This window comes from Protopterus annectens, chromosome 7.part1, assembly GCF_019279795.1.
Source record: "Protopterus annectens isolate FY-2018-M chromosome 7.part1, PAN1.0, whole genome shotgun sequence".
Taxonomy (NCBI): domain Eukaryota; kingdom Metazoa; phylum Chordata; order Ceratodontiformes; family Protopteridae; genus Protopterus; species Protopterus annectens.
This window is the reverse complement of record NC_056740.1, coordinates 419932655-419959552: the sequence shown is the minus strand read 5'-3', so window position 1 is coordinate 419959552 and position 26898 is coordinate 419932655. Positions and strand designations below refer to the sequence as shown.

Sequence of the window (26898 nt, the reverse complement as noted above, 5' to 3'; positions counted from 1 at the left end):
AAAAGGCCCAGACTAGATGCAGATTATGAATCTTCAGACCAGGTGTCCATTTCCTCGGATTCATCCTCAGACCTAGGGTATTCCTTACCCCCTTATGAGGATTCTGATGCTGAGGAATCAATTCCTTCAGCCTCTCTGCCTGAGGACTACTCATTTGGAGAGACCCTTCATTCCATGAGGAAGCATTTCCATTGGGAAGGCCAGGATTATTCAGAATCCAAGAAAAGGTTTAGGGATTTCCTCTTATTGCCTCAACACAGCCCCCTTGCCATTCCACCTGTGTTAGATATTGTGGATGATGTATATACTGAATCCAGCTTAAACCCTGACTCCTTACCACCAGCCTCAATTAAGCCAGATAGATATACAGAGTCCCTGACTCTCACAAATTTGTATACAAAAGCCCTGTTGCAGACCCTGAAACTATTTCCCAGGGACCCAAAGGGATTAAGGCCTCATCAGCTAAAAACCCAGTCCCCTCTGACAGAGATTCCAGAGCATTAGACAGATGGGGTAAGAAAGTTTATACATCCACAACTTTAGCCATGAGAGCCTTGAATTGCCAGTTTCATATGCTAAAATATCAGCAATTTTTAATGTCTCAGTTGAAACAGAAGATGCTTCCAGATACAGATCCTCCTAATTTGAAAGAAATGCAGGATTTATTGCATGCAGCTGAACAAGTGGGAAAACATACTTTGCAATGTGGTTTTGATTCCTTAGAGGCCTCCTGTAGAGCAGCAGTTACAGGCTCTGTCATTAGAAGGCATGCTTGGTTAAAAGAACATACGCTACCGGATCATGTTAAAGCCAAATTACTGGATGCACCTTTACAGTGGGATGTGTTGTTTGGAGTCAAGGCAGAGGAGGTATTAAAAAAAGATGGAGGATAAGGCAAAATCTATGCAAATGGTCAAAGATTTCTTACAGGTCCAACCTCCTCGTTTTAGCAGAAATTAGCCAACAAAAAATTGGTCCTTTCCAGTCAGACAGACCTCAAATGGGCAGATATAGACGTCCAAGAGGTAGAAGTCAGACACAAGGCTCTTACAGACCTCGACAATGGGGTACACTGGGCCAGAAAGAAGGGGAAGAGAGGCCCCAACCTTATAAAAAACAGTCTCAATGACTTCACACTACGGCTGCCAAACAGCTCTCTCTTGGCAGCTCCCTTAGGAGGAAAACTGGCTCTTTTCTATCACAATTGGCATTGCATCACCAAAGACAAATGGGTTCTCAACATCATATCTCAAGGTTACAGGTTTCACTTCCACACTCTTCCAAGGTTAAAAGGAATGCCAAATCTGCCACCAAATAAATGGGCAGAGGCTCAAAAACAAATTACAGCACTCCTGGATATGAGAGAGATTCAAATGGTACCACCACAAGAGCAAGGCCAAGGATTTTACTCAAGACTCTTTCTGGTCCCCAGAAAAGACAAAGCCTGGAGACCCTTTCTGGACCTTTCTTCTCTGAACACTTACCTGGATGTTCCGAAATTCAAAATGTTGACACTACAGCAGCTTCTTCCCATGCTGGGAAAGAAAGCTTGGCTTGTGACTTTGGACCTCAGAGGCATACCTGCATGTCCCTATCAGACAAAACTGCTGAAGATACCTCAGATTTCTAGCAGGTTCAATGCACTACCAATTCTCTGCACTGCCCTTTGGCTTATCTACTGCGCCCAGAATCTTCACAAAGTGCCTGGCATCAGTAATTGCATTTTGCAGGCAAAAAGGAATTCAAATTTACCCATACCTGGACGACTGCCTAATCCAAGCAGAGAGCAAGGACATTCTTCTAAAGCATCTGGCGTACGTAAAAAAGTTAAGTTGCCTGGGGTATACAGTAAACAAAAAGAAATCAAAACTAGTGTTCTCACAGCAGATAATATTCCTGGGTGCCAGCTTAAACACAACAGCCCAGATAGCTTATCTCACGCCAGACAAGCAAGAACAACTGACTCAATATTTTCATTTAATGGCAACAAAGACCCAACTCCTTGCAAGAAAAATTCTGCAGGCCTTGGGCTACATGGCATCTTGCATACTACTAATTCCATATGCCAGATTGCATATGAGGAAACTACAATGGTACCGAAAGAGAGTATGATCTCAACACTGTCAAGATCTGGAAACAGTTTTACCACTAATTCCTTGCCTTCAACAGGAGTTTCAGTGGTGGGCCCAAGCTTGTCACCTCAACAAGGGACAGCCTTTTACTCAACCCACAGCCAGGGAAACACCGACAACAGATGCATTGGATTATGCCTGAGGAGCACACATGGCAGGAAAATGTATTCAGGATGAGTGGCCCACAGAACAGACATCTCCACATCAATCAAAAAGAGATGCTAGCTGTACAAAATGCAATTATAGCTTTCATGGACCTGCTACATCTAGGACAACTACTACTGCAGACAGACAACACCACAGTTAGGTGGTACATAAACAAGCAAGGGGGAACACACTCCTATCCCCTCTGCAGACAAGCCATGACCTTGTGGAACACAGCTTTAAACTACCAAGTTCATCTGCAGGCACAATTCCTGCCAGGAGAGAAAAACATACTGGCAGACGACCTAAGCAGAAACATCATGGATCCTCACGAATGGCAATTGAGTCCACAAATTTTCAGAATGATAGCACAAAAATGGGGGAAACCAGACATAGATCTGTTTGCATCCCCAGTGAACTGCCAACTACAAAAATTCTGCACAAGGAGCTACCATCTGCAATCATGGATAGTGGATGCCCTCTCATTCAGCTGGAAAAACCTGCAAGTTTACGTTTTCCCTCCTTTGCCTGTCCTTCCAAAGGTACTCATAAAAGCCAGGCAGGAAGAGGCAAAGATGAACCTGATTGCACCAGACTGGCCACGCCAGCACTGGTACCCAATCCTAAAGAACTTAACACAAGAACCACCCTGGATTTTTCCTCAAATTCCACAGCTTTTAACACAACACAACAATCAGATACTTCACAGCCAGCTAAAGACCTTAAATCTAGCAACATGGAAAATTCCTTAACCAAGCAAGCATTGCCTGTCTCCAAAGCTGTTATGGATGTCATTCTGGAGGCCAGAAGGCCTAGCACCAGGAAAGCCTACTCAGATAAATGGAAGAGATTCTGTGCCTGGAACCAAGCACACAGCCTTGACCCTCTTGTCCAAAACATTCCTCAGATATTTCAATACTTAACTGAGATGCTGGACAAGGGCCTCTCCTTCTCATCCATCAAGATTCATGCCTCAGCCATTTCTGCTCATTACAACACAGATCCACCAATTTTTTCACATCCTTTGCTCAGACAGTACCTTAGAGGGGCAAAAAACTTGAGACCACCCCGTAGAGCACCTATATCAACTTGGGACCTCAACTTTGTTTTGGAAAAATTAACTTTACCTCCTTTTGAGCCAGCTAACACAGCAGAGTTAAAATACCTCTCTTGGAAGACTGCTCTGCTACTGGCAATAACATCAGCAAGAAGAGTTTCAGAATTACAGGCACTAATGGCAGTGGAACCTTTCCTCATCTTTCACCAGGACAGTGTAGCCTTAAGAACTAACCCTATGTTAATGCCAAAGGTAGTATCAAGTGGGTCTCTAAACCAAACTATTCACTTGCCAACTTTTTATCCAAAACCACAGAACAAAGGGGAGAGACTACTACAATGTCCTTCAAGGATGCATCTGCAGTCCTTACAAATGGGTTGTCCTGTCGTCAGGCAGCCCTTTGGTCGGCCGGATTCCAAAGTCTGGGTCTGGCTTCGGCTGGTGTCGCACTTCACCCGACGTCATTGCGGCAGTTCTTCGGGTATAAAGGCATCAGCCGATGCCATTTTCCTCAGTCTTTCTTGCCGCGTGGCGCCCGAAGCAGAAGCTGTTCGCAAGTGCCGGTCGGTCAGATCCAGAGATTACTACTACCGAATACTACTCAAGACTTCTATAAAGCTAAGTACCCCGTTGGGGACTCTTTCTTGCCTCAGCCGATGTCAGAGAAAGTTAATAACTGTTTATCTTGTGGGAAACAAATACCTCATAAAGATTTCCACTCCTATTGCATACATTGTTTAGGCCCAGACCACGACGTAGCAGCTTGTCTAGCCTGTGCTTCTTTTAACCGACGGACGCTTAGACGTCGCTCGGACTTTGCTGAACAGATTTTCGGCTCCGATTTTGCTTACATTATGCCGTCGGATCCTCCGACTACGCAAATAACCAAAAGCAAAGAAAAGGACCGACACTCGCGGTCCGCGGTTTCGGCTGAAACCGCGGTTAAGCAAACCACGAGTGTCTCTGTTTCGGCCCAAACCGAGCAAGCGGTTCTTTCTTCAGCCGATAACTTGCCTTCTACCGAGGCCTCTTCTATCCTGGTAGAAACGGCTTCTGAAATCCAACCTTCTGTTGCGATTTCACAGGATTTATCAGACACCATTCCCCTAGATATTTCTACCCCTGCACGTGGAGCTGCTAGGCCTCCTCCAGCTATGTCTATTAAGGCCTTTGCCAGGGCTAAAGCAGCCAAAGCTTCAAAACCTGTGCCTGCCAAGCCCCCCTCTTACAGGCCCAGCACCAGCTCCCATAGGCTTTCTTTGGCAGAGGATCTCATCTCTTTAATTCGGGGATCTCAGCCTCATCCAGACAGGGCCTCTCTCCCTCCCCCAGAAAAGAGGCCTAGAGCAGAGCCCCCTGAGCCAGTAGCCACAGATGATTCCTCTGATGACTCAGATCATACAGACCCTCCTGAGGCTTCTTTTTCTCCTTACGAAGACTCTGATGCTGAGGAGTCCATCCCTTCAGCCTCCCCTCCTGAGGAATTTTCCTTTGGGGAAACCTTGCATGCTATGAGGGAACAATTTCAGTGGCAGGGCCAAGATTTCTCAGACTCTAGAAAAAGGCTTAGGACCTTTCTACACTTGCCACAGCATAGGCCCTTAGCTATATTTCCAGTTCTATCTGTTGCTGATGATGCATTTAATGATGCTTGCACTGCTCTTGATACTTTACCTCCAGCCCCTGCTAAGCCCGATAGGTACTACAGGGTCCCGGACACTCATCACCACTTATATAAGGCCCCTTTTGCAGATCCAGAGACTATCTCCCAGGGCCCAAAAGCTGTAGCAGCTACTTCTTCTAAAAATCCCCTCCCCTCTGAAAGGGATTCAAGGTCCTTAGAGAGATGGGGTAAAAAAGTTTACACCTCTGCTACTTTGTCAGCTAGAGCTTAGAACTGCCAATTTCATATGATTCAATATCAAGAGTTTATGCTTGACCAGTTGACTAAAAAGCTGTCCTCTGAAGAATCTTTAGATAAAAAGTATATTCTAGAAATGTTACATAACATACAGCAAGTTAGTAACCATTCTTTAAAATGTGGCTATGATGCACTGGAGGCTTCCTTTAGATCAGCCATGACTGGCACAGTTATCAGTTGGCATGCATGGTTGAAAGAACAGGTTTTACCAGACCATGTCAAATCTAAACTTTTGGATGCACCTATGGACAAGGTCAATTTATTTGGTGCCCCCGCACAGCAGGTACTAAAAAAGATGGAAGAGAAAGCAAAATCTGTGCAAACAGTCAAAGATTTTTTACAAGTTCAACCTCCAAGGTTTAGCAGGAACTGGCCCTCCAAAAATTGGTCCTTTCCGGACTCCTCTAAGACACAAAGAGGCAGGAATAGACGCTCTAGAGGCAGGAACCAATCCAGGGGTGCCTACAGGGGTCGCCAGTGGCAGGGTAACAACCAACGAGGCACCGATACAGCCACCACCACTACAACAACCCAATCACAGTGACTTGGCGGTGGCACCGCCTACCAGGGAACAACTAGAAGCACCCTTAGGCGGAAAGCTATCATTATTTTCAAAAAACTGGCACTGCATTGCAAGAGAAAAATGGATTTTGCAGACTATAGACAAAGGTTACAGGTTCCATTTCCATACACTACCAGGAAAAAGGGGAATGCCAAACCTACCACCTTTTCAAAGGACAGAAGCTCTAAAACAAATATCTCAATTATTAAGAATGAGAGCTGTAGAAAAGGTACCATTTTCGGAGCAAGGGAAGGGATTTTACTCCAGGCTCTTCCTGGTACCAAGAAAGGAAAACAAATGGAGGCCTATTCTAGACCTGTCCGCTTTAAACACATTCCTCATTGTTCCAAAATTCAAAATGCTGACCCTACAGCAGCTTCTTCCCATGCTGGGCAAGGAGTCTTGGCTGGTAACTCTAGATCTCAAGGAGGCATACCTGCACGTCCCCATAAGACCAATTTGCAGAAGATACCTCAGATTTCTTGCAGGATCAGAGCATTATCAATTCTCAGCATTGCCCTTTGGCTTATCTACTGCGCCCAGAGTGTTCACGAAATGCCTGGCATCAGTAATCACTCATTGCAGACTTCAGGGAATTCAAATCTATCCCTACCTGGACGACTGCCTGATACAAGCGGACAACAAAAACAAACTAACAGGAGACTTACAAAGGGTCATCTACCTGCTGCAAGCCCTGGGATATACAGTCAATACAAAAAAGTCAAGACTGATTCCATCCCAAAGAATAACCTTTCTGGGTGCAGAATTGGACACATCAAAACAAATGGCATTTCTAACCACAGAAAAGAAAGAGCAACTTCCTCTCTACTTCTTGGCATTAACAAAGCAGAGCCATCTAACTGCAAGAAAAGTGCTACAAGCTCTAGGCTTCATGGCATCCTGCATAATACTGGTCCCTCATGCCAGGCTGCATATGAGAAAGCTACAGTGGTACCTAAAGAATTTGTGGTCTCAGCACAAGCACAGCCTAGAAACAAAAATTCCAATGATCCCATGCCTGAAGCAAGAGTTCTTATGGTGGGCTCGGGCCTGTCAATCAAACACAGGACTGCCCTTCTGCAAAAGTCAACCAAGACAAACCATCACGACAGATGCCTCAGACCTCGGTTGGGGGACACACATGATGGGCAAGTGCATTCAAGGCCTATGGACTCAAGACCAGCTGCATCTGCACATAAATCTAAAAGAAATGATGGCAGTAAAATTGGCAATCCAGGCATTCAGACCTATTCTCCAAGAAGGCCAGTTGATGATAAGGACAGACAACACCACGGTTATGTGGTACATCAACAAACAGGGAGGCACACATTCATACCCTCTATGCCGGTTGGCACTGGACCTATGGGATGTGGCTCTGAGCTACAACATTCAGTTACAGTCAATTTATGTACCAGGGAAGGAAAACATTCTAGCAGACATATTAAGCAGAACTACAACAGATGCCCACGAATGGATGCTGCATCCGGACATCTTCAAAACCATCACAAGAGAATGGGGATTACCACAAATAGACTTGTTTGCATCCCCACTCAATCACCAGTTGAAGAAATTCTGCACAAGGACTTACCACCCACTTGCTTGGAAGGTGGACTCTCTATCCTTCAGTTAGAAAAACCTGACAGCATACGCATTCCCACCACTTCCTTTGATGCACAAGGTGCTTCTCAAGATCAAAGAGGAACGTCCGAGGATCATTCTGATAGCCCCAGACTGGCCAAGACAACATTGGTATCCACTGCTGAGGATCATGTCTCGGGAACAAATATGGACACTGCCCCTGATCCCATTACTGCTGACACAGAACAACTACAACATCCTGCATCCAAACCTAAAAACTCTGCAGCTAACTGCCTGGAACATTACATAACAGCAATTAACCCAAATTTATCCCAGAGGGTTAAAGACATAATCCTGGAGGCTCGAAGACCTTCAACAAGAAAGAATTATGCAGCAAAATGGAAAAGATATCTCATCTGGAGTACTGCAAAGGGCCAAGATGTGACACTGGTGAACATAGCCAACATCCTGGAGTACTTGGCGGAGCTTTTTCATACAGGTCTGTCCTATTCCTCCATCAAGATACATGCATCAGCTATTTCAGCAGAATACAGCTTGGATCCTCCTGTCTTCTCGCATCCTCTGCTCAGACAGTTTCTGAGAGGAATTAAAAATGTAAAACCTCCCAGGAAACCTCCATTGCCAGCATGGGACTTGAACTTTGTGCTAGAAAAACTGACTCTACCTCCTTTGAACCAGCAGCTACATCAGAATTGCAATACTTATCCTGGAAGACTGCTTTCCTGCTGGCAATAACTTCAGCAAGAAGGGTCTCTGAACTACAGGCATTAATGGCAGTACAACCCTTCCTGATCTTCCATCAAGATAGAGTGTCCTTAAGAACAAATCCTACATTTATGCCTAAGGTGGTATCCAGAGTCTCTTTAAATCAGGCTATCCACCTTCCAACATTCTTCCCCAATCCACAGAACAGGGGAGAAAAGCTCTTGCATACCTTGGATGTACACAGACAATTACGCTACTACCTGGACAGGACAAAAAACAATAGAAAAACTGACCAGCTTCTGGTAGCATATGCAACAGGAAAGGAAGGAAAACCAATTTCTAAACAGACAATCTCCAAATGGATAGGAAATTGCATTAAATTTTGTTACTCCTACCATGGAAAGAAAACTCCAGAGAACATCAGGCCTCACTCCACAAGGGCTACAGCCACTACCACAGCTTTCTTATGAGGAGTGGCTACCAAGGACATTATAGAGGCTGCTACTTGGACCTTCGTGCATACATGTGCCAAGCATTATAATTTACCTCTATACTCTAGATCCCGTGCTGGCTTTGCCACTGCTGTTTTGCAAGGGATACTAACTACACCATAATCTACTCTCATTTCCTCCTCCCCTAGTCTAGCTATGGTATTCTACCCATTTGTAAGGACTGCAGATGCATCCTTGAAGGACATAGTACAGTTTTGTACCTACCATAAATGTAGATGTCCGAGAGGAATGCATCTGCAGTCAGGTTACCCACCCTCCTTCCCCTCTGAGGTACTCCTAGGGTACTTACCAATCTTCAGCTAGCTTGGGGGGGATCTGTTATGGTGTATTTGTTTGTATATATGTACATAACATGCTTATTTTTTGTGTTTGCTCTCTACTATTTGGAATATTTGGCATTTATCCAAATTTAGCCATCCAAGAGGGCACCTGGCATCTGGGGCAAGAAACACTGAGGAAAATGGCGTCGGCTGATGCCTTTATACCCGAAGAACTGCCGCAATGACGTCGGGTGAAGTGCGACACCAGCCGAAGCCAGACCCAGACTTTGGAATCCGGCCGACCAAAGGGCTGCCTGACGACAGGACAACCCATTTGTAAGGACTGCAGATGCATTCCTCTCGGACATCTACATTTATGGTAGGTACAAAACTGTACTTTCCTTGGACATTCACAGACAATTACGCTTCTACTTGGACAAAACCAAAGCTTTCAGAAAATCTGAGCAATTATTGGTAGCATACGCTGCAGGAGCACAGGGAAAAGCCATTTCAAAGCAGACTATTTCTACGTGGATAGCCCACTGTATACGTTTTTGCTCTGCACACCATGGGAAATCTGTCCCTAGCAGCATTAGATCTCACTCCACCAGGGCAACAGCCACTTCTACTGCCTACCTCATGGGAGTGCCTACCAAGGATATTTTAGAAGCAGCAACATGGAGTTCTGTACATACCTTCACCAAACATTACCATTTGCCTTTATATTCCAAATCCAAAGCAGGCTTTGCCACTGCTGTGCTGCAAGGGCCTTATAGCCTCCCCAGTGCCTTATAGATCCATCCACCCTACCTTAGCTTTGGGATTCCACCCAAGTGTAACAGTGTCACACAATGAACATAGTACAGTTTTGTACCTACCATAAATGTAGATGTTAGAGTGTAGACACTGCTGCAGTCCAGGTTACCCTCCCTCCTTCCCCTCTTACTTGCTGGTACGTATCTAAGTATCCTACCCTTCACTGCCTCTGGGGGGGGGGGTATTTGCTGGATACTGAAAGTGTTTTACTGTTTTTCATATGCATGTTCTATTAGCAATTTGCATTGCCTACCTTTTTGGGGCACCTGACATCTGGGGCAAGAAAAACTGAAGAAAATGGCGTCGGCTGCATCTTGTATACCCCTGTCGCACTGACGTCGGGGAAGAGGCGACAGCAACTGACGCCGGACCAAGACTTTGGAACTCGGGCCGACTGCAGGACCGCCTGACGGCAGGATAACCCAAGTGTAATGACTGCAGCAGTGTCTACACTCGAACATCTACATTTATGGTAGGTACAAAACTGTACTTTCTAGAAATTGTAGATGATGTCTTCTTAGAATCCAGCCTTACCCCTGATACTTTGCCTCCAGCTCCCAGGAAACCTGACTGGTACTACTGAGTACCTGACTCCCACAAATTCCTCTTTAAGAATCCTGCTGCGGATCCAGAGACCATTTCCCAGGGACCTAAAGGCATTAAGGCTACAATGGCCAAAAATCCTACCCCTTCGGACAGGGATTCCAGGGCTTTAGGCAGATGGGGTAAGAAGGTATATACCTCTGCTACTTTTGCCATCAGGGCTTTAAATTCCCAGTTTCATATATTAAAGGGTCAGCAACATATTATGGAACTAATTAAACAGAAACTGATGTTGATTCCTGATTGTGCAGAACATAAAGATTTACAAGAGTTAATGCATTCTGCTAACCAAGTTGGTAAACATACTTTGCAGTGTGGTTTTGATGCCTTAGAAGCATGTTGCAGGGTTGCTTGTCACTGGGTCTGTTCTTAGAAGGCATGCTTGGCTTAAGGAACAAAACTTGCCAGACCATGTCAAAGCAAAATTACTAGATGCACCATTAAACCAAGAGCGTCTATTTGGCAATAAAGCTGAAGAAGTCCTCAAAAGGATGGAGGAAAAAGCTAAATGTATGCAAACTGTTAAAGATTTCTTACAAGTTCAGCCACCTAGATTCAGTAGGCATTGGCCTTCAAAGAACTGGTCTTTTCCAGTCCCTCCCAGACCTTCTTAGTCCAAACCCAGGGGCAGCAGACCACCAAGACTACAATCTCTGGGTATGCACAGATCTAAGCAGTGGAGTGCACCCATGTCCAAAACAGGAAGTAGTAAGCTGCCATCCTATGGTAAAATCTCACAATGACTTATCCTTAACTCTTCCAAGCCTTGTCCAAGTACTTGCACCTTTAGGAGGGAAACTTGCCCTGCATGCCAAAAACTGGGAGTGCATTACCCAGGACAGATGGGTCTTAAATGTTGTTTCCCAGGGATACAGATTCCACTTCCGCTCACACCCAACCCCAAGCGGATGGCCAGTCCTCCCCCCAAACCAGTGGGCAGAGGCCCAAAAAGCAACTACTTTCTCTTCTCAGCATCAAGGTTATTCAACCTGTCCCAGCAGAACAAAGGGGACAAGGATTTTATTCCAGACTGTTTCTGGAACCCAGAAAAGAAAACTCCCGGCATCCTATCCTGGATCTGTGTATTCTCAACACCTTTCTGGTGGTTCCAAAATTCAAAAGGCTTACTCTCAAACAGCTGCTTCCTATGCTAGCCAAGGACTCCTGGCTAGTAACCCTAGACTTAAAAGAAGCTTATCTGCACATCCCCATAAGGGAATCTTGCAGGAAATGCCTATGATGTTCTTCGTGTTTCACTGTTGTAGTCATTACAATTGGGTTATCCTGCTGGCAGGCTACCCTCAGTCGGCCTGAATTCCAAAGTCTAGGTCCGGCGTCGGTTGCTGTAGCCTCTTCCCTGACGTCTGTGCACCAGGGGTATAAAAGATGCAGCCGACGCCATTTTCTTCAGTCTTTCTTGCCGCACGGTGCCCGAAGCAAAAGCAGTTCGCAAGTGCCGGTCGGCCGACTCCTGAGTTTTTCAAATTCGAATTTCAGATGTGAAGTCTTCATTAAAGCGAAGTACCCCGTTGGGGAAACTTTTTTCTTGCTCCAGACCAATGTCAGAAAAAGTTAATAATTATATTTCTTGTGGGAAGCAAATACCTCATAAGGATTTTCATTCTTAGTGTATTCCTTGCCTAGGCCCTGACCATAACGTTGCTAGTTGTCTGTTTTGAAAAGAAGCTTATCTGCACATCCCCATAAGGGAATCTTGCAGGAAATACCTACGTTTCAGAGCAGGCTCTATGAATTATCAGTTCTCTGCACTTCCCTTTGGCTTATCTACTGCACCCAGGGTATTCACAAAATGCCTAGCTCCAGCCATTGTATATTGAAGGCAGAGAATGATTCAAATTTACCCCTACTTGGATGATTGCCGGATTCAGGCTGACAGTCAGGAATTGCTACAACACCTCACATTTGTAAAGAGACTTCTAACTTCACTGGGGTACACCATTAACGAAAAGAAATCACATCTGATACCCAGCCCAACAAATTGTATTCCTAGGAGCAAGCTTGAACACAACTTCCCAGATGGCTTTCTTCACTCCAGAAAAACAAATTTGACAAACTACTTCAGTCTACTGGCCACCAAAACCCAGCTATCTGCAAGAAAAATACTGCAAGCCCTAAGGTTCATGGCCTCTTGCATTCTAATAATTCCATATGCAAGACTGCATATGAGGAAACTTCAATGGTACTTAAAAGGCCTCTGGTGTTAACATTCTCAGGACTTGGAAACAATGATTCCTGTCATTCCTTGCCTAAGGATAGAGTTCCTTTAGTGGGCAGAGGCCTGCTACCGCAACAAGGGACTCCCTTTCATTCAACACCCTGCCGCCCAAACCTTAACAGACACATCAGACTATGCATGGGGGGCTCACATGGCAGGACAATGCATTCAAGGAAAATGGATCCCAAAACAAATGCACCTGCATATCAATCAAAAAGAAATGTTAGCTATACAGAATGCTCTGACAGCCTTCAGAGGCCTTATTCTTCCAGGACAACTATTGGTAAAGACAGACAACACCACAATTATGTGGTACATAAACAAGCAGGAGGGAACCCATTCCTACCCACTCTGTAGATTAGCCATGGCTCTGTGGAACACAGCCCTGAGCAACCAAGTGCACCAGCAAGCTCAATTCCTGCTGGGCAAACTAAATTCACTGGCAGACTTGAGCAGAATTCTCATGGACCCACACAAGTGGAAACTGGAACCCAAAATATTCAAGCTTTTGAGGAACAGATGGGGGGCACCAGAGGTGGACCTCTTTGCTTCCACTCAGAACTATCAATTGAGCAAATATTGCGCCAGAACTCCCCACAGCCAAGCTTGGAAAGTGGATGGCCTGTCCTTTACCTGGGAAAGCCTCTCAATCTCTGCCCCCCCGCCCCTCCTCTCGAAGGTTCTACTAAAGATCAAACAGGACAAGCCAAGGACAATCCTGATTGCACCAGACTGGCCACGCCAGCACTGGTATTCTCTTTTGCGCAGACTGACAGTAGTGCCACCATGGCACCTTCCTCAGACCCCTTCTCTGCTGTCCCAGCAGGAGAGCCAGATTTTGCACCCTCAGTTACAGACCCTGAACCTAGCAGCCTAGCTCATCCCCTGAATTCTTCACCAGCAACTCTCCGTAAGCAGGTGCTGGATGCCATTCTTGAGGCAAAGGGGCCTAGTACTAGAAACTCCTATTCAGAAAAGTGGAAAAGATACTGGTCCTGGAACCAGTCTCAGGGAATGAACACAACTGTGCCCAGCTTACCTCATACACTAGATTACTTAACAGAAGTGCTCCACAAAGGCCTATCCTTCTCTTCCATTAAGATTCATGCCTCTACCATCTCAACTCATTGTAATACTGAGCCACCCCTTTTCTCTCATCCTGTGGTCAAACAGATCCTGAGAGGAGCCAAAAATTTAAGACCCCCCAGGAGAGCTCCCACTCCTGCCTGGGTCCTTAACTTTCTATTGGAAAAGCTCACGCTTCCGCCCTTTGAACCTGCTGCCTCAGCAGAGTTAAAATTCCTCTCTTGGAAAACAACTTTACTTCTAGCCATCACTTCAGCAAGAAGAGTGTCTGAATTGCAGGCCCTTGTAGCCGTGGAACCCTTCATTATCTTCCATGCGTACAGGGTTTCCCTCCGGACTAACCCATCATTCATGCCCAAGGTGGTATCTAGTGTGGCTTTAAACCAATTTATTCATTTGCCAACTTTTTTCCGTAATCCTCAGAATAAAGGGGAAAGGATCCTGTACTCCCTCGACGTGCACAGGCAGCTCAGGTTCTATCTGGACAGGGCTAAGGCCTTTCAGAAAATCTGACCAGCTGATAGTCAGCTTTGCTGCAGGGGCAGAGGGCAAGGCCATTTCAAAGCAAATAATTTCTAAATGGATAGCACACTGCATCCATTTCTGCTACAAACACCATGGGAAGCCTACCCCACAGGGGATCAGAACACATTCCACTAGGGCTACATCAACCTCTACAGCATTCTTCAGGGGAGTCCCTACCAGGGACATCCTGGAAGCTGCAACCTGGAGCTGTCTGCACACTTTCACCAAGCATTGCCACTTTACCTATCTTTTCTAAATCCAGAGCTGAACTTGCCACAGCAGTGTTACAGGGCCTGATTACCAGCCTTAATGCTTCTAGGGCCTGATTACCAGCCTTAATGCTTCTTAACTACCTCCACCCTTCCTTAGCTTTGGGAATCAACCCACATGTGATGGCTGCAACATAGTACAGTTGCGTACACTTACCATAAATGTAGATGTTCAAGTGTATTCACTGTTGCAGTCCTGGTTACCCTCCCTCCAGCCCCCTGACTTCTCTTTACTTCTACCCATCTTTTTTGTTTGGCCATATCTTGTATCATGTGTATTTGCTTTTTGCTGGGAGTGTTCCATACCAAGTAACTGCTTCCTGTTTTGGGGGCACCTGACATCTGGGGCAAGAAAAACTGATGTAATGGCGATGGCTGCATGTTTTATACCCTTGACGACCTGACGTCATGGAAGAGGAGACGGCATCCGCAGAAATCCCAAGACCTCTGGTAGTCCGGCCGGCTGAGGGCTACCTGCAGGCAGATAACCCGAATGTGATGACTGCAACAGTGAATACACTCTAACATCTACATTTATGGTAAGTGTACACAACTGTAATTTTTTAGTTTTTTTCGGTCTATCAGTAACTACAGCAAATGTTTCAGAACAGACTTTTCAACAGCACACCAGTGTTTTTGCATAACTTAAGACTAAATAAATAGTTTTGGGAGAGGAGGAAGGATCAGTTTTAACACAAACGGTAAAGTGAGAAACTGTCATTAAACCTTTGTGAGGCCTTACAACTTGATATCATGAGCGTGCAGTGCTGAGTTAAGGAAGAAATGAGCCACAATGTTGGTTTGGTGGTTCGGGACATAAGTAGCTTTAATGCCTTCTTATGCTTTTGTTTTTAGCTAGGTTCCAGAGTTTGAATCTTTCCTTGCTTTCAATAATGTTAGTTTGTTTCCATATTTTAGAGCCTTCATATCGTAGTTTAAGTAGGGATTTTAGCAGTTTCATTAGCCATCTGGGTTAGTTTGGTTTGTGAAGATGGGAGATTAGAGGGAAATGGCTTTTTTGTAGTGCCAGTAGGTAGCTGTGAGGTTGATGACTGCTGTGTCACTATTGCCTGAAGAAGGAAATCTGTGGGAGAAAGGCTTTGAATTTGGAAACCTTTTCGATGGTTGGGGTCTGAAGGAGATTGATAGTGCTGTTTTGAGCTGAGCATTTTTTGATGGAGAAAATTTTTGGTCAGTGATCAGTCAGTGGTAGTGTGAGGATGAATGTGTTTGACATTTTGTCAAGAATATTTGTGACTACCAGCTTGAAGAGAGTGATTATAGGTGTTGTATGTGGGTCTGTTGTGTTAGTCTGAGGTCAACTAACCATTTGGTGATATCTTGTTTTGTACTGTGGATGAGACTTGGATTGATGTTTCTCAAAAAATTCAGGGTTTTGCGAGGGGTAATGGAGTGCTAAGTCTTAGCAGAGACATCTTTAGCCTGTTGGGCTCATATGTGGAGTTGGTGGTGGAGTGTGTGTGGAGGTAATGTATGTGATTTGTATGCAAAGAGGGTTACCCATCCTATTTGTTTCCTAAGTTTTTTCTTTACCAAGTATCAGTAGACAGGGATGTGGAAATGTATGGGTGGGACAGTTGGCTGTAAGTCATGATTCTGTGATAACATAAATGTCTGGGGATTGAGTGTCTGGCAGTGTGTCCACTTGTTCATATTTGTTTTTAATACTGCCTGTACTGACAAGACTGAGTGTGGGTTAGTTTCAATGTTTCCTTTCAGAAATGGTAGAAAAATGATGGGTGAAAGCTTCAAACACGATATCTGTGAGAATGTGGAGGGTTTTTATACCTGTAAAGAGATGATGTGGAAAATGTGTTGGGTTTGCTGAGTGAGAGCAGGGTTTTGTGACAGGTGGTTTGGATACAATATTGATTGGTTAGGGGATCATTTCTGAGTAAAAGAATTATTAATGCCTGATTCTTAAATCTGAATGCATAAATGTTATAACTGGGTGTTTTGTTGTAGGCAGATATTAAAAATATGGTCTGGAGTTTTAAGTAGGAAGAGTAAGTAAATGGAGTGGGAGCATGATTGCGGAGGTAATTGACAGATCCTGTGATGCATAGAGTTACAGAAGTAGTATTGATATAATGGAGTCAGTTAGGATTTGTCTCATAGGATGTAAGATTGTTAGGTGTAGGGTTACTTGACATTATTGATGTACTGATTAAGAATGATTGAATATTTGGGGGGTGAGTGTTGAATATATGGGATAGTGGTAGACATTTCCACAGATTGGGATTTAGAGGTACAAGTTGATCTGAAACTTTATTGTAATCCAAGGTTAAAATTGTAGAATATCCAATTGTATAAGCGCTTTCGTCTCCTTTTTAAATAAGTTGAAGAGACTTCATCAGATACAATTGGTTACTTTCATCACCTGAATATTTCCCTCATGCTTCTCTCTTTCCTTTCATTATGGGCATCTAGGAGTTAGGTTAGTACCTGCTCACTTATTTTCTTAGCTTTATATACTTTTACCTGAGCAAGGTGCCTCACTTCTTCAGGTTGACCTTGTGTCTGGAGAGACAGCTTTACAGGGGCTCCTGATCAGGCTGCCAATAATAAAAGCATGTGCCACCTTGTCAGCTTGTACTGTTGTCTCAGTCCAGACTCCTGGAGCTGACAGGGGCAAGAAAGAACTAAAGATGGAGTCAGTGGATGTCCCTCTTCAATATTGACTTGTTGACCTCCAGGAGGGAGACATTCATAGGTGAATACTAGGCTAACTGCATTAAAGGGCTGTTTTAAGTCTAGCAAGTAACCCAAGGGCAGAATCAAACCGTGTATGTTGTATCTGTGAGGTGAAGACCTTAACAGTTATGCCAAACCCACCCACTCATGAGGTGAAAAACTTAACATTATGTCAAACTCGCCTACCTAGCCTTGAGGGCGAATGCGGAAAGCTCTGGAAGTCAAACCAGACATTGAACCTTTTGTGACAGTAGTCCCAAGTGCTACCACTGCAAAGTAAAAATACTCAAATATATACAGTTATGGTAAGTGATTAAAACAACTAGACTTTCCTGTCCCTGAGAATAACCATTCATGTTTCTTTGTAGTTAGGATCTTTACGAAAATGGCCAGTAGAAGTTAGGGTGACCATCCTGCTGGTTTCTAGAGCAAGAAAGTATTAAAGATGATGCAGGTGGATGTCCTTCTTACACTGGTACTATACTGACAGTCATAGGCGGCATCTGGCCTGGAGGGAAAGGGTACTGTGCTCTGGAAATTAGGCCAGGCATCAGGCCTTCTGCAGCAGAAGTCCCAGTACAGTGATTTGCTCGAATGTTTACTACTGTGGTAAGTTCTTAACACAGTTGTCATTTACTAAATATGTATCCTAGCAGGTGTAGTGGACTCACTTTTTGTGCAAGATCATGGTGTATTGTAAAAGAGAGGTTTCCCTTAAGTCCAATGTTGTGTGACTGTGGATATTTGGTACATGTAAGTAAGGGAATGTGGATGAGGCAAAGCCCCTGCCCCCGTATGGGGGTGCATACATATTTTTTTTGTTTACAAGAAGAAGATTTTGTGATCTGTAAAAACTGATATTTTATTTTTCAATTTTAAATATTCCTTATTTTGGATTTAGCATTATGATTTTCTATATTCCACATTTCCATATTTTAGTGCAGCTCTACGCATATACATGTACACATACATGTACAAAATGTAGTTGATAGCTTATTGCTGAACCTTGTAAAATGACAATATCCTGTTAATGCACATCATAAAATGAAAGCAGTGTCCGTGCAAGATTTCCGTCAGAGGCCAATTGATTCAGATGTGTTTCCATGCATGACTTGTGAGCACAAGGAACCTACTTGATTTTTTGAAGTATGTTCTGTATGTTTAGATGATTCATTTTATAAATCGTATCTCCAGGTTCGCAGCACATTACTTTCTCTCTAATATTTTGCTACCTTCTAAATTTGCCAAACAATCTTAATAGCAGTTTTTTGAATATATTATGCACTCTCACTTTATAGGAATGCATAAAAAACTAATTGTGTCAAGTCTTTGCACCATTTGTTCTTTGGATTATTAACTTGCTGTTGAATCTCTCATTTGCTTTTTTTTCTCTCTAGTTCAATTACTTAGGTTTTCTTGACTATAAGAAAGAGAGCATACGAAAACTTGGTATGAAAGCCAGCAGTTGCACCTTTAACCCTGGTGTAATTGTTGCAAATCTAACAGAGTGGCGACACCAGAACATTACACAACAGCTAGAGAGCTGGATGGAACGTAATGTGGCGTAAGCAGTTTTAATTTTTTAAAATGCATTGCTGTAGTTTTGTTAGAGCGGATGTAACTAATTTTCAGTCTAATATTTTTGTAAAGAATTAGCAGAATACATAAGTGACAGAGGGACTTGGTATTCTAGAACTTGTCGTGTCCATGCAGGAAAGCAGACTTAGTAAGATATTTAATTTGTTATCATGCACTGTTATGGGGTGATTCTTCAACTAGTTGCTGCATCTGAGCAGTAGCCCCCATTTGCATGTGATTGTAAGGGGAAAAAGCTCAGGAGACTCTGCTTATTCTTGGAGGGGGAATAGAAAGCATCGCAATGGGATGTAAAAGTGAATTATTCTATAATTATTTAATTTGTTTATTAGGTAATGTCTGACTGGGCACGAGGCCCACTTTCAGCGGAGGCGTAGGGAGAAAAGCTCCATACGTACATATACATAGCTCGCTCCATACATACATATACATAGCTCCTACATGTTAGCATTCTTGAACAATGTTGACATACATGTATATCATGTTCTTCATGTTTCACTGTTGCAGTCATTACATTTGGGTAATCTGCTGGCAGGTTGCTGTCAGTCGGCCTGATTAACAAAGTCTTGGGTCCTGCGTCTGTTGCTGTACCTTCTTCCATGACGTCAGGGGTATAAAACATGCAGCCGACACCATTACATCAGTCTTTCTTGCCGCGTGGTGCCCGAAGTAGAATCAGTTTGCAAGTGCCGGTCGGCCGACTCCTGAAATTTTCATTTTCGAGTTTCAGAACCAAAATCTTCAACTAAAAAGCCAAGTACCCCATTGGGGAAATTTTTTATTGCTCCTTACCGATGTCGGTAAAAGTTAATAATTGTATTACTTGTGAGAAGCAAATACCTCATAAGGATTTCTATTTGTACTGTATTCCTTGCCTAGGCCCTGACCATGACGTACCTTGTTGCTGGTTCTGTGCTTTATTTAATCAGCACACTATCCGTCGTCTGTACATTTTTGCTTCTAAATATTTTGGATCACGATTTAATTATCCAGAAATGACATCGGTTAGCAATCCGTCTACCGGAATACCTAAAAAAAACACAAAGAAAAAGACAGAGACAGGCCGTTGAGGTCCAAAACTGCTGACAACGCTTCTCCTAAGCCTGACGTCATTTCGCCGGTACTCAGTGAGGCGCTTTCGCAGCCCCTGATACCGACTGCTTCTGATTCGCAGGCCTCTTCTGAGACCCATTCAGAGTCCGGTATGCCGCGAGATGCTTCAGTTATGGAACCCGCGGATGTCTCTACCTTGGATGGGTCCAGAGCCGCTGTGCAGGCACGGGCTACTGAGGGTGTATTCAGGCCTACAGATTTGTATATTAACCCGACACCATCTTCAATATTAAGGCCAAAATCTCGAATTATGTCTGAAAAACCGACGCCCAGGCCACATGTGCAGGCCCCTATGCCTAAAAAACAAATGATCAAAATGGCTATTTAATTACTCTAAATGAGTAGTCAACCCCCCCCCCCTTCAAAGAGGCCTAGAGCGGAAATTGACTATGAATCTTCTGAACAGGATTCTATTTCTTCTGACTCTTATAATGAACAGGATATGTATGTACCTACTTATGAGGACTCTGATGCAGAGGATTCCATTCCTTCTGCTTTTCCCCCTGAGGAGTTTTCTTTTGGGGAAATTTTACATACATTAAGGGAACATTTCCACTGGGAAAGTCAGGATTTTTCTGAATCTAAAAAGAGGCTTAGGGATTTTCTTCCTCGGCATAGGCCTTTGGCTATACCTCCTGTTCTAGACATTGTTGATTATGTGTTTTCAGAATCTAGTATGGCTCCTGATTCACTGCCTCCGGCTCCTTGTAAGCCAGACAGGTACTACAGGGTTCCTGACTCCCACAAATTCCTTTTCAAAAATCCTGTTGCGGATCCTGAAACTATTTCGCGGGGGTCCCAAGGGCATTAAGGCTTCTACTGCTAAAAATCCTACCCCTTCTGATAGAGATTCCAAGGCGCTGGATAGATTGGGTAAGAAGGTCTATACTTCTGCAACCTTGGCAATCAGGGCTTTAAACTGTCAGTTCCATATTCTAAAATAGCAGCATATCATGGGACTGCTTAAACAGAAAATCTTGATTTCTGACTGTGTGGAAAATAAAGATTTACAGGATTTATTGCATTCAGCTGAACAAGTTGGAAAACATACTCTGCAATGTGGTTTTGATTCTTTGGAGGCCTCTTGCAGGGCTGCTGTAACTGGGTCTGTGCTTAGAAGGCATGCTTGGCTCAAAGAGCAGTCTCTGCCTGATCATGTTAAAGCAAAATTGTTGGATGCTCCTTTGCAACAGGACCGTCTCTTTCGTAATAAGGCTGAAGAAGTTCTAAAAAAGATGGAGGATTAAGTTAAATCTATGCAAACTGTGAAAGATTTCTTACAAGTACAACCTCCAAGATTTAGTAGGTACTGGCCTACTAAGAACTGGTCCTTTCCAGTTCCTTCCAGAGCTACTCAAGTCAAACCCAGACATTCCAAAGGCAACAGGTTTCAGTCCCAAGGGACATTCAGAACTAAGCAATGGGGTGCCTCCTCTTCCAAATCTGGAAACAACAAGACATCTCTCTATGGTAAGCAGTCTCAATGACTTTCCTCTAGAGTTGCCAAGCACTTACCTTTTAGCCGCCCCTTTGGGGGGGAAACTGGCTCTTCATGCAAAAAACTGGCAACTTATAACCCAGGACAAATGGGTTTTAAATATAGTATCCCAGGGATACAGATTTCATTTCCACACGTTGCCAACTCCAAACGGATGGCCAGACCTGCAAACAATGATTCCTGTCATTCCTTGCCTGCAACTAGAGTTCCTATGGTGGGCAGAGGCCTGCCACCAAAACAAGGGACTGCCATTCACACCACTTCCCTGCCACCCAAACCCTAACTACAGACGCATCAGACTATGCATGGGGGGGCTCATCTGGCAGGGAAGTGCATTCAGGGCAAATGGAGCCCAAATCAAATGCACCTTCATATCAATCAAAAAGAAATGCTAGCTGTACAGAATGCACTGACAGCCTTCAAGGACTACCTTCATCCAGGACAACTAATGGTAAAGACGGACAACACCACAGTTATGTGGTACATAAACAAGCAGGGGGGTACACATTCCTACCCCCTCTGCAGACTAGCCATGGCATTGTGGAACACAGCCTTGAGCTATCAAGTACAACTACAAGCTCAATTCCTGCCAGGACAGCTGAATATTTTGGCAGACAAACTAAACAGAAATCTCATGGACCCACACGAATGGAAACTGGAACCATGGATTTTCAACATGCTGACACGTAAATGGGGGAGCCCAGACATAGATCTTTTTGCCTCACCCCAGAACTACCAGTTGGAAAAATTTTGCACAAGAACTCCTCACAAAAAAGCCTGGAAAGTGGATGCTCTGTCTTTCAGCTGGGAAAACCTATCACTCTATGCCTTTCCCCCTCTGCCTCTGCTCTCCAAAGTTCTGCTAAAAGTCAAACAGGACAAACCAAAAATGATTTTGATTGCTCCAGACTGGCCTCGCCAACACTGGTACCCACTCCTACGCAGTCTGTCTCAAATCTCTCCATGGCACCTGCCTCAGACACCTTCCTTACTGTCTCAGCAGAACAACCAAATTCTGCACCCTCCGCTCCAAACTTTGAATCTTGCAGCTTGGCTAATCACTTAAATTCCCCCTTAGCATCCCTCAGCAAACCTGTGGTGGATGTCATTTTGGAGGCGAGAAGACCTAGTACTAGAAAATCTTATGCTGACAAATGGAAAAGATTCTGTGCCTGGAATCAATCTCAAGGGATAAGCACAGCAGTGCCCAATTTACCTCAGATTTTGCAATACTTAACTGAGATGCTTCACAAGGGTATATCTTTTTCTTCCCTAAAAATCCATGCCTCAGCCATTTCAGCTCATTACAACACAGAACCTCCCCTCTTCTTTCATCCTCTGCTAAAGCAGCATCTCAGGGGGGCCAAAAACTTGAGACCACCCAGGAGAGCTCCAACCCCTACCTGGGACCTTAACTTTGTATTGGAGAAAATCACTATCCCTCTTTTCGAGCCAGCTGCTACTGCAGACTTAAAATTTTTCTCCTGGAAAACAGCCTTCCTTTTAGCAATCACTTCGGCTAGAAGGATTTCTGAATTACAGGCCCTTATGGCAGTGGAGCCTTTCATCATTTTTCATGCGGACAGGATGTCGCTCAGGACCAACCCATCCTTCATGCCCAAGGTGGTATCCAGTGTGGCTCTTAATCAGACCATTCATTTACCAACTTTCTTTTCCAATCCACAGAACAAGGGGGAGCGGATTCTGCATTCATTGGATGTACACAGACGACTTCGATTTTACTTGGACAGGACTAAATCTCGAAGAAAATCTGAACTGCTGGTAGCATTTGCTGCAGGGGCAGAGGGAAAGGCTATTTCAAAGCAAACTATTTCCAAATGGTTAAGCCATTGTATTAATTTCTGCTATATAAGCACCATGGAAAACCTTATCCCCCAGGGGATCAGATCCCATTCCACCAGGGCTGCATCAACTTTTATAGCCTTTCTCAGAGGTGTTCCTACCAGGGGTATTCTAGAAGCTGCTACCTGGAGTTCAGTTCATACTTTCACCAAACATTATCATTTACCAATTTTCTCTAAATCCAGAGCTGGCTTTGCCACTGCTGTTTTGCAGCACCCTATAGCTGGTCCTAATGCTGTATAAATCCATCCTCCCAACCATAGCTTTGGGAATCTACCCAAATGTAATGACTGCAACAGTGACACACGAAGAACATAGTACAGTTGTGTACACTTACCATAAATGTAGATGTTAGAGTGTATTCACTGTTGCAGTCCCGGTTACCCTCCCTCCAGCCCCCTGTTTTTTTTTTCTCTTACTATGCCTCTACTTTCTTTTACTACACTTAAAAGCCTTTTTGCTGTATTTGCTTTTGTTTGGAGGTATATTTTTGTGTTTTAAATTATTTATATATATATATAATATATATATTGCTTTCCATTTGGGGGGCACCTGACATCTGGGGCAAGAAAAACTGATGTAATGGTGTCAGCTGCATGTTTTATTCCCCTGACAACCTAACGTCATGGAAGAAGGGACATCAGCCGACGCAGAACGCAAGACTTTGTTAATCAGGCCGATTGAGGGCAATCTGCCAATATATTACCCAAATGTAACAACTGCAACAATGAATACACTCTAACATGTACATTTATGGTAAGTGTACACAACTGTACTTTATTATCATTAAACAGAGAAAAAAATCAGTATAGTAATAACTGGATAGTTACAATTCACAAATATAACTTAAATGGAACAGTTTAAGAAGAGGATTTACAGTATGTGTGGTAGTGAGTGCAGTGTAATACAAGAGCACTAAGACAATGCAGAAGATTGTGTTTCCAATGTTAACTGAGATAGAGGGTTGAATCTAGTAACGAAGGCAGATAATAGTTGTACCTGTGAGAAAGAGCTGGATTAGGGTGAAGTAGAAAGGGTGATGTGAGTGTGATGAAGGGGGGGAGGGGTGCAGAAAGGGTGATGATAGGGGAAGTGGGTGGCCTAGCCAGGGATGTGGCAGAAGCAGAGTGTTTAAATAGATGTTCCTTGAGGAGATTTTTGAAGTCCCAAATACTAGGGTTTTTAGCCATTGGTTGAGGGAGGGTGTTTCAGAGTTTGGCAATTTTATAGGAGTAGAGGGCGGTGCCTTGTGTGTTGTGGGGTTGGCTAACCTTTAGCAGTTTATTTCAAGATCTTGAGAGTCTATAATTGTTATTCGTTTGGATTAGACTGGCTAGTGATGGGTAGTCATTTGGTTTGTGTATAATTTTGTGGGCTATGGACAGTTGGTTTATTGTTAGAAGGTTTGGGAGTTCTAACCATTTGAGTTGTGTGATTACTGAACAGTGGTGGGTTCTGTAGGGGTGGCCAGTAGCGAATTTGGCAATTTTGTTGTAGCATGATTCAAGATTACTAAGATCTGATTTAGGAGTCTTTGTGAATACCAGGGAGCCATAGAGAAGAGTGGAGAGTAGTTGAGTGCGGGCAGTGGCACTTTCTGTATGGTAAGGTTTGATTCTATAAAGGGTGCCTAGTTTACAGTGGACTTTTTTGATGGTGAGGGAGATGTGGGTATTGAACCTTAGGTAGTCATCAATTGTGATACCTAGAAGTTTGGTTTGGTTAGTGGGTTCTGTTTTGGTTCCGTTTGTGGAGAGGATTGAAAGTGGGGTCAGACATGTCTTGGGTTTGTTATAATTGAAAATAATTAACTTGGTTTTGTTAGGGTTTAGTATGAGTTGATGTTTAGTGATGTAGTTTTCTATGTCCTGTAAGGATATTTATATGGTAGTTTGTAGTTTTTGGGGTGTGAGGGCTGAGCAGATTAATGTAGTCGTCAGCACACTGGACTATGGAGGCTAGTTGAGTTGCAGTGCTGAGGTCGTTGGTAAAACTTGTAAAGAGTAGGGGGCGTAAGTATAGAGCCTTGGGGGGACGCCAACAGTTATAGGTAGTAGGGGGGGACAGGGTGTGCTCCACTTGGTGGCCTGCTGACGGTTAGAGAGATAACTGTGGAACCAGGACAGAGCTGATGGTTAAGGCCATGGGATGATCGTGTATTTAGTAGGATTTGGTGGGAGACGGTGTCAAAGGCTTTTGACATGTCAAGAAATATAGAGGAGACCATTTGCCCATTGTTAATGAGACTCTCTGTATGGTATTTGTGAAAGACAGGGCGGTGCTGATGCTATGTTTTGGTCTAACGCCATGCTGAGAGGGAGAGACGAGGTTGTGATTAAGGAGGTGGGTGAGGAGTTGGGAGTGAATGCATTTTTCTAAGATCTTGGCTAAAGGGGAGAAGGTCGCTTTGGGACAGTAATTGGTTAGATCTTTAGAGGGGCCTCCTTTGTGTAATGGAATGATGAGAGATATTTTCCATAGCTGGGGGACATATTGTTCAGAGATGGAGTGTTTGATCAATACTGATATGGGATAGGCAGTTGAGGGGGTAGCAATTTGAAGGTATTCATTAGGTAGTTGGTCATCAGCTAGACAGCAGGGTTTGAGCTTGGAAAGGAGTGATTTTATGTAGTTAGTTTGGGTTGAGGAGAAGGTGATGGGTAAGTCAGAAGAGGGATTGGGAACAGTGAGAGAATGAGTAGTCTGACTACCGAGAAGTGTTATTACCTTAGGGATTCCCTAAATCCTTTTACCTATATGCATGTATATGTATTATAATAGAAACATACACATGCTGTTGCTTAATCTTACATGGTATTCTTGACAGGATTCACTTTTAGCAAGTGAACCTGTAAAATTTATCCAAGACCTACCTTAGAGCAAGTAAAACTGGAGGAGATTTGTCCAGAATCTTGAATGGTAAGTCACCTGCTTTCAAGTTTTAATGTAAGATTATGAAGTTTGATTTTTTTTTTATACACAGGTCAGGAATATTTTTTTATCAGCCGGAGAATTTGTGGGTAGTAATTAATGAAGAGTTGAACAGTTTTACTTGGGAGGGGAAGAGGCAAGAATCCAATGGGATAAGTTAATCCTTCCAACAGAACAAAGGAGGTTTAAGATTACCTGATTTGAAAGCATATTTTAGAGCTACACAGTTGAGGCTCTTGCACGTAAAACGAGCAAAAAGATACAATTCAAAGTGCAAAGAGGTGATGGCTGATGCTGGGGGGAGGGTTAATTCAAGAAATAAGGAAATAATGGGATTTTGGATGCAGATCATTAAGGAGAATAGCAGTCATGCAGGATGTTGTATTCATAAAGTAGAAGAAAATATACTAAGAACTAAGCCAACATGGGAATGGAGAAAGGAGAATGTGCCCATAAGGTTGACTGCAAGGGTCTATATTAGCATGTTGACAGGGCAAAATATCGAACGCCCTTACGTCGACATTTCTCTGTCTGTACTCTGACATGAATCCATGACAGGGAAGTCCATTACTAGCCTGCAATCCAAATGCCTTCTTAGCCTCTTCCCATTATATTACTTTTCCTTCTCTAATTATTTGTTCCCAATACCTGGATTCCTTTTCCAGCCTCCTCCAGTAAATTCTTATCTATTGTCTGTACCCCTAATTGCAGTCAGGGTCTATATTAACATGTCAACAAGGCTGAATGTCAAACAC

General features: G+C 43.7%; 1 protein-coding gene across 1 annotated transcript in view; it reads left to right on the top strand.

Moving 5' to 3' along the window:
• The window catches only part of GLT8D1 (glycosyltransferase 8 domain containing 1), a gene marked incomplete in the record, with an annotated part of 740524 nt that overhangs the window by 463029 nt on the left and 250597 nt on the right, over positions 1-26898 (top strand). Inside the window, 1 exon segment of the mRNA XM_044078879.1 lies at positions 18540-18706. Within this exon segment, the coding sequence (XP_043934814.1) occupies positions 18540-18706 (167 nt within the window).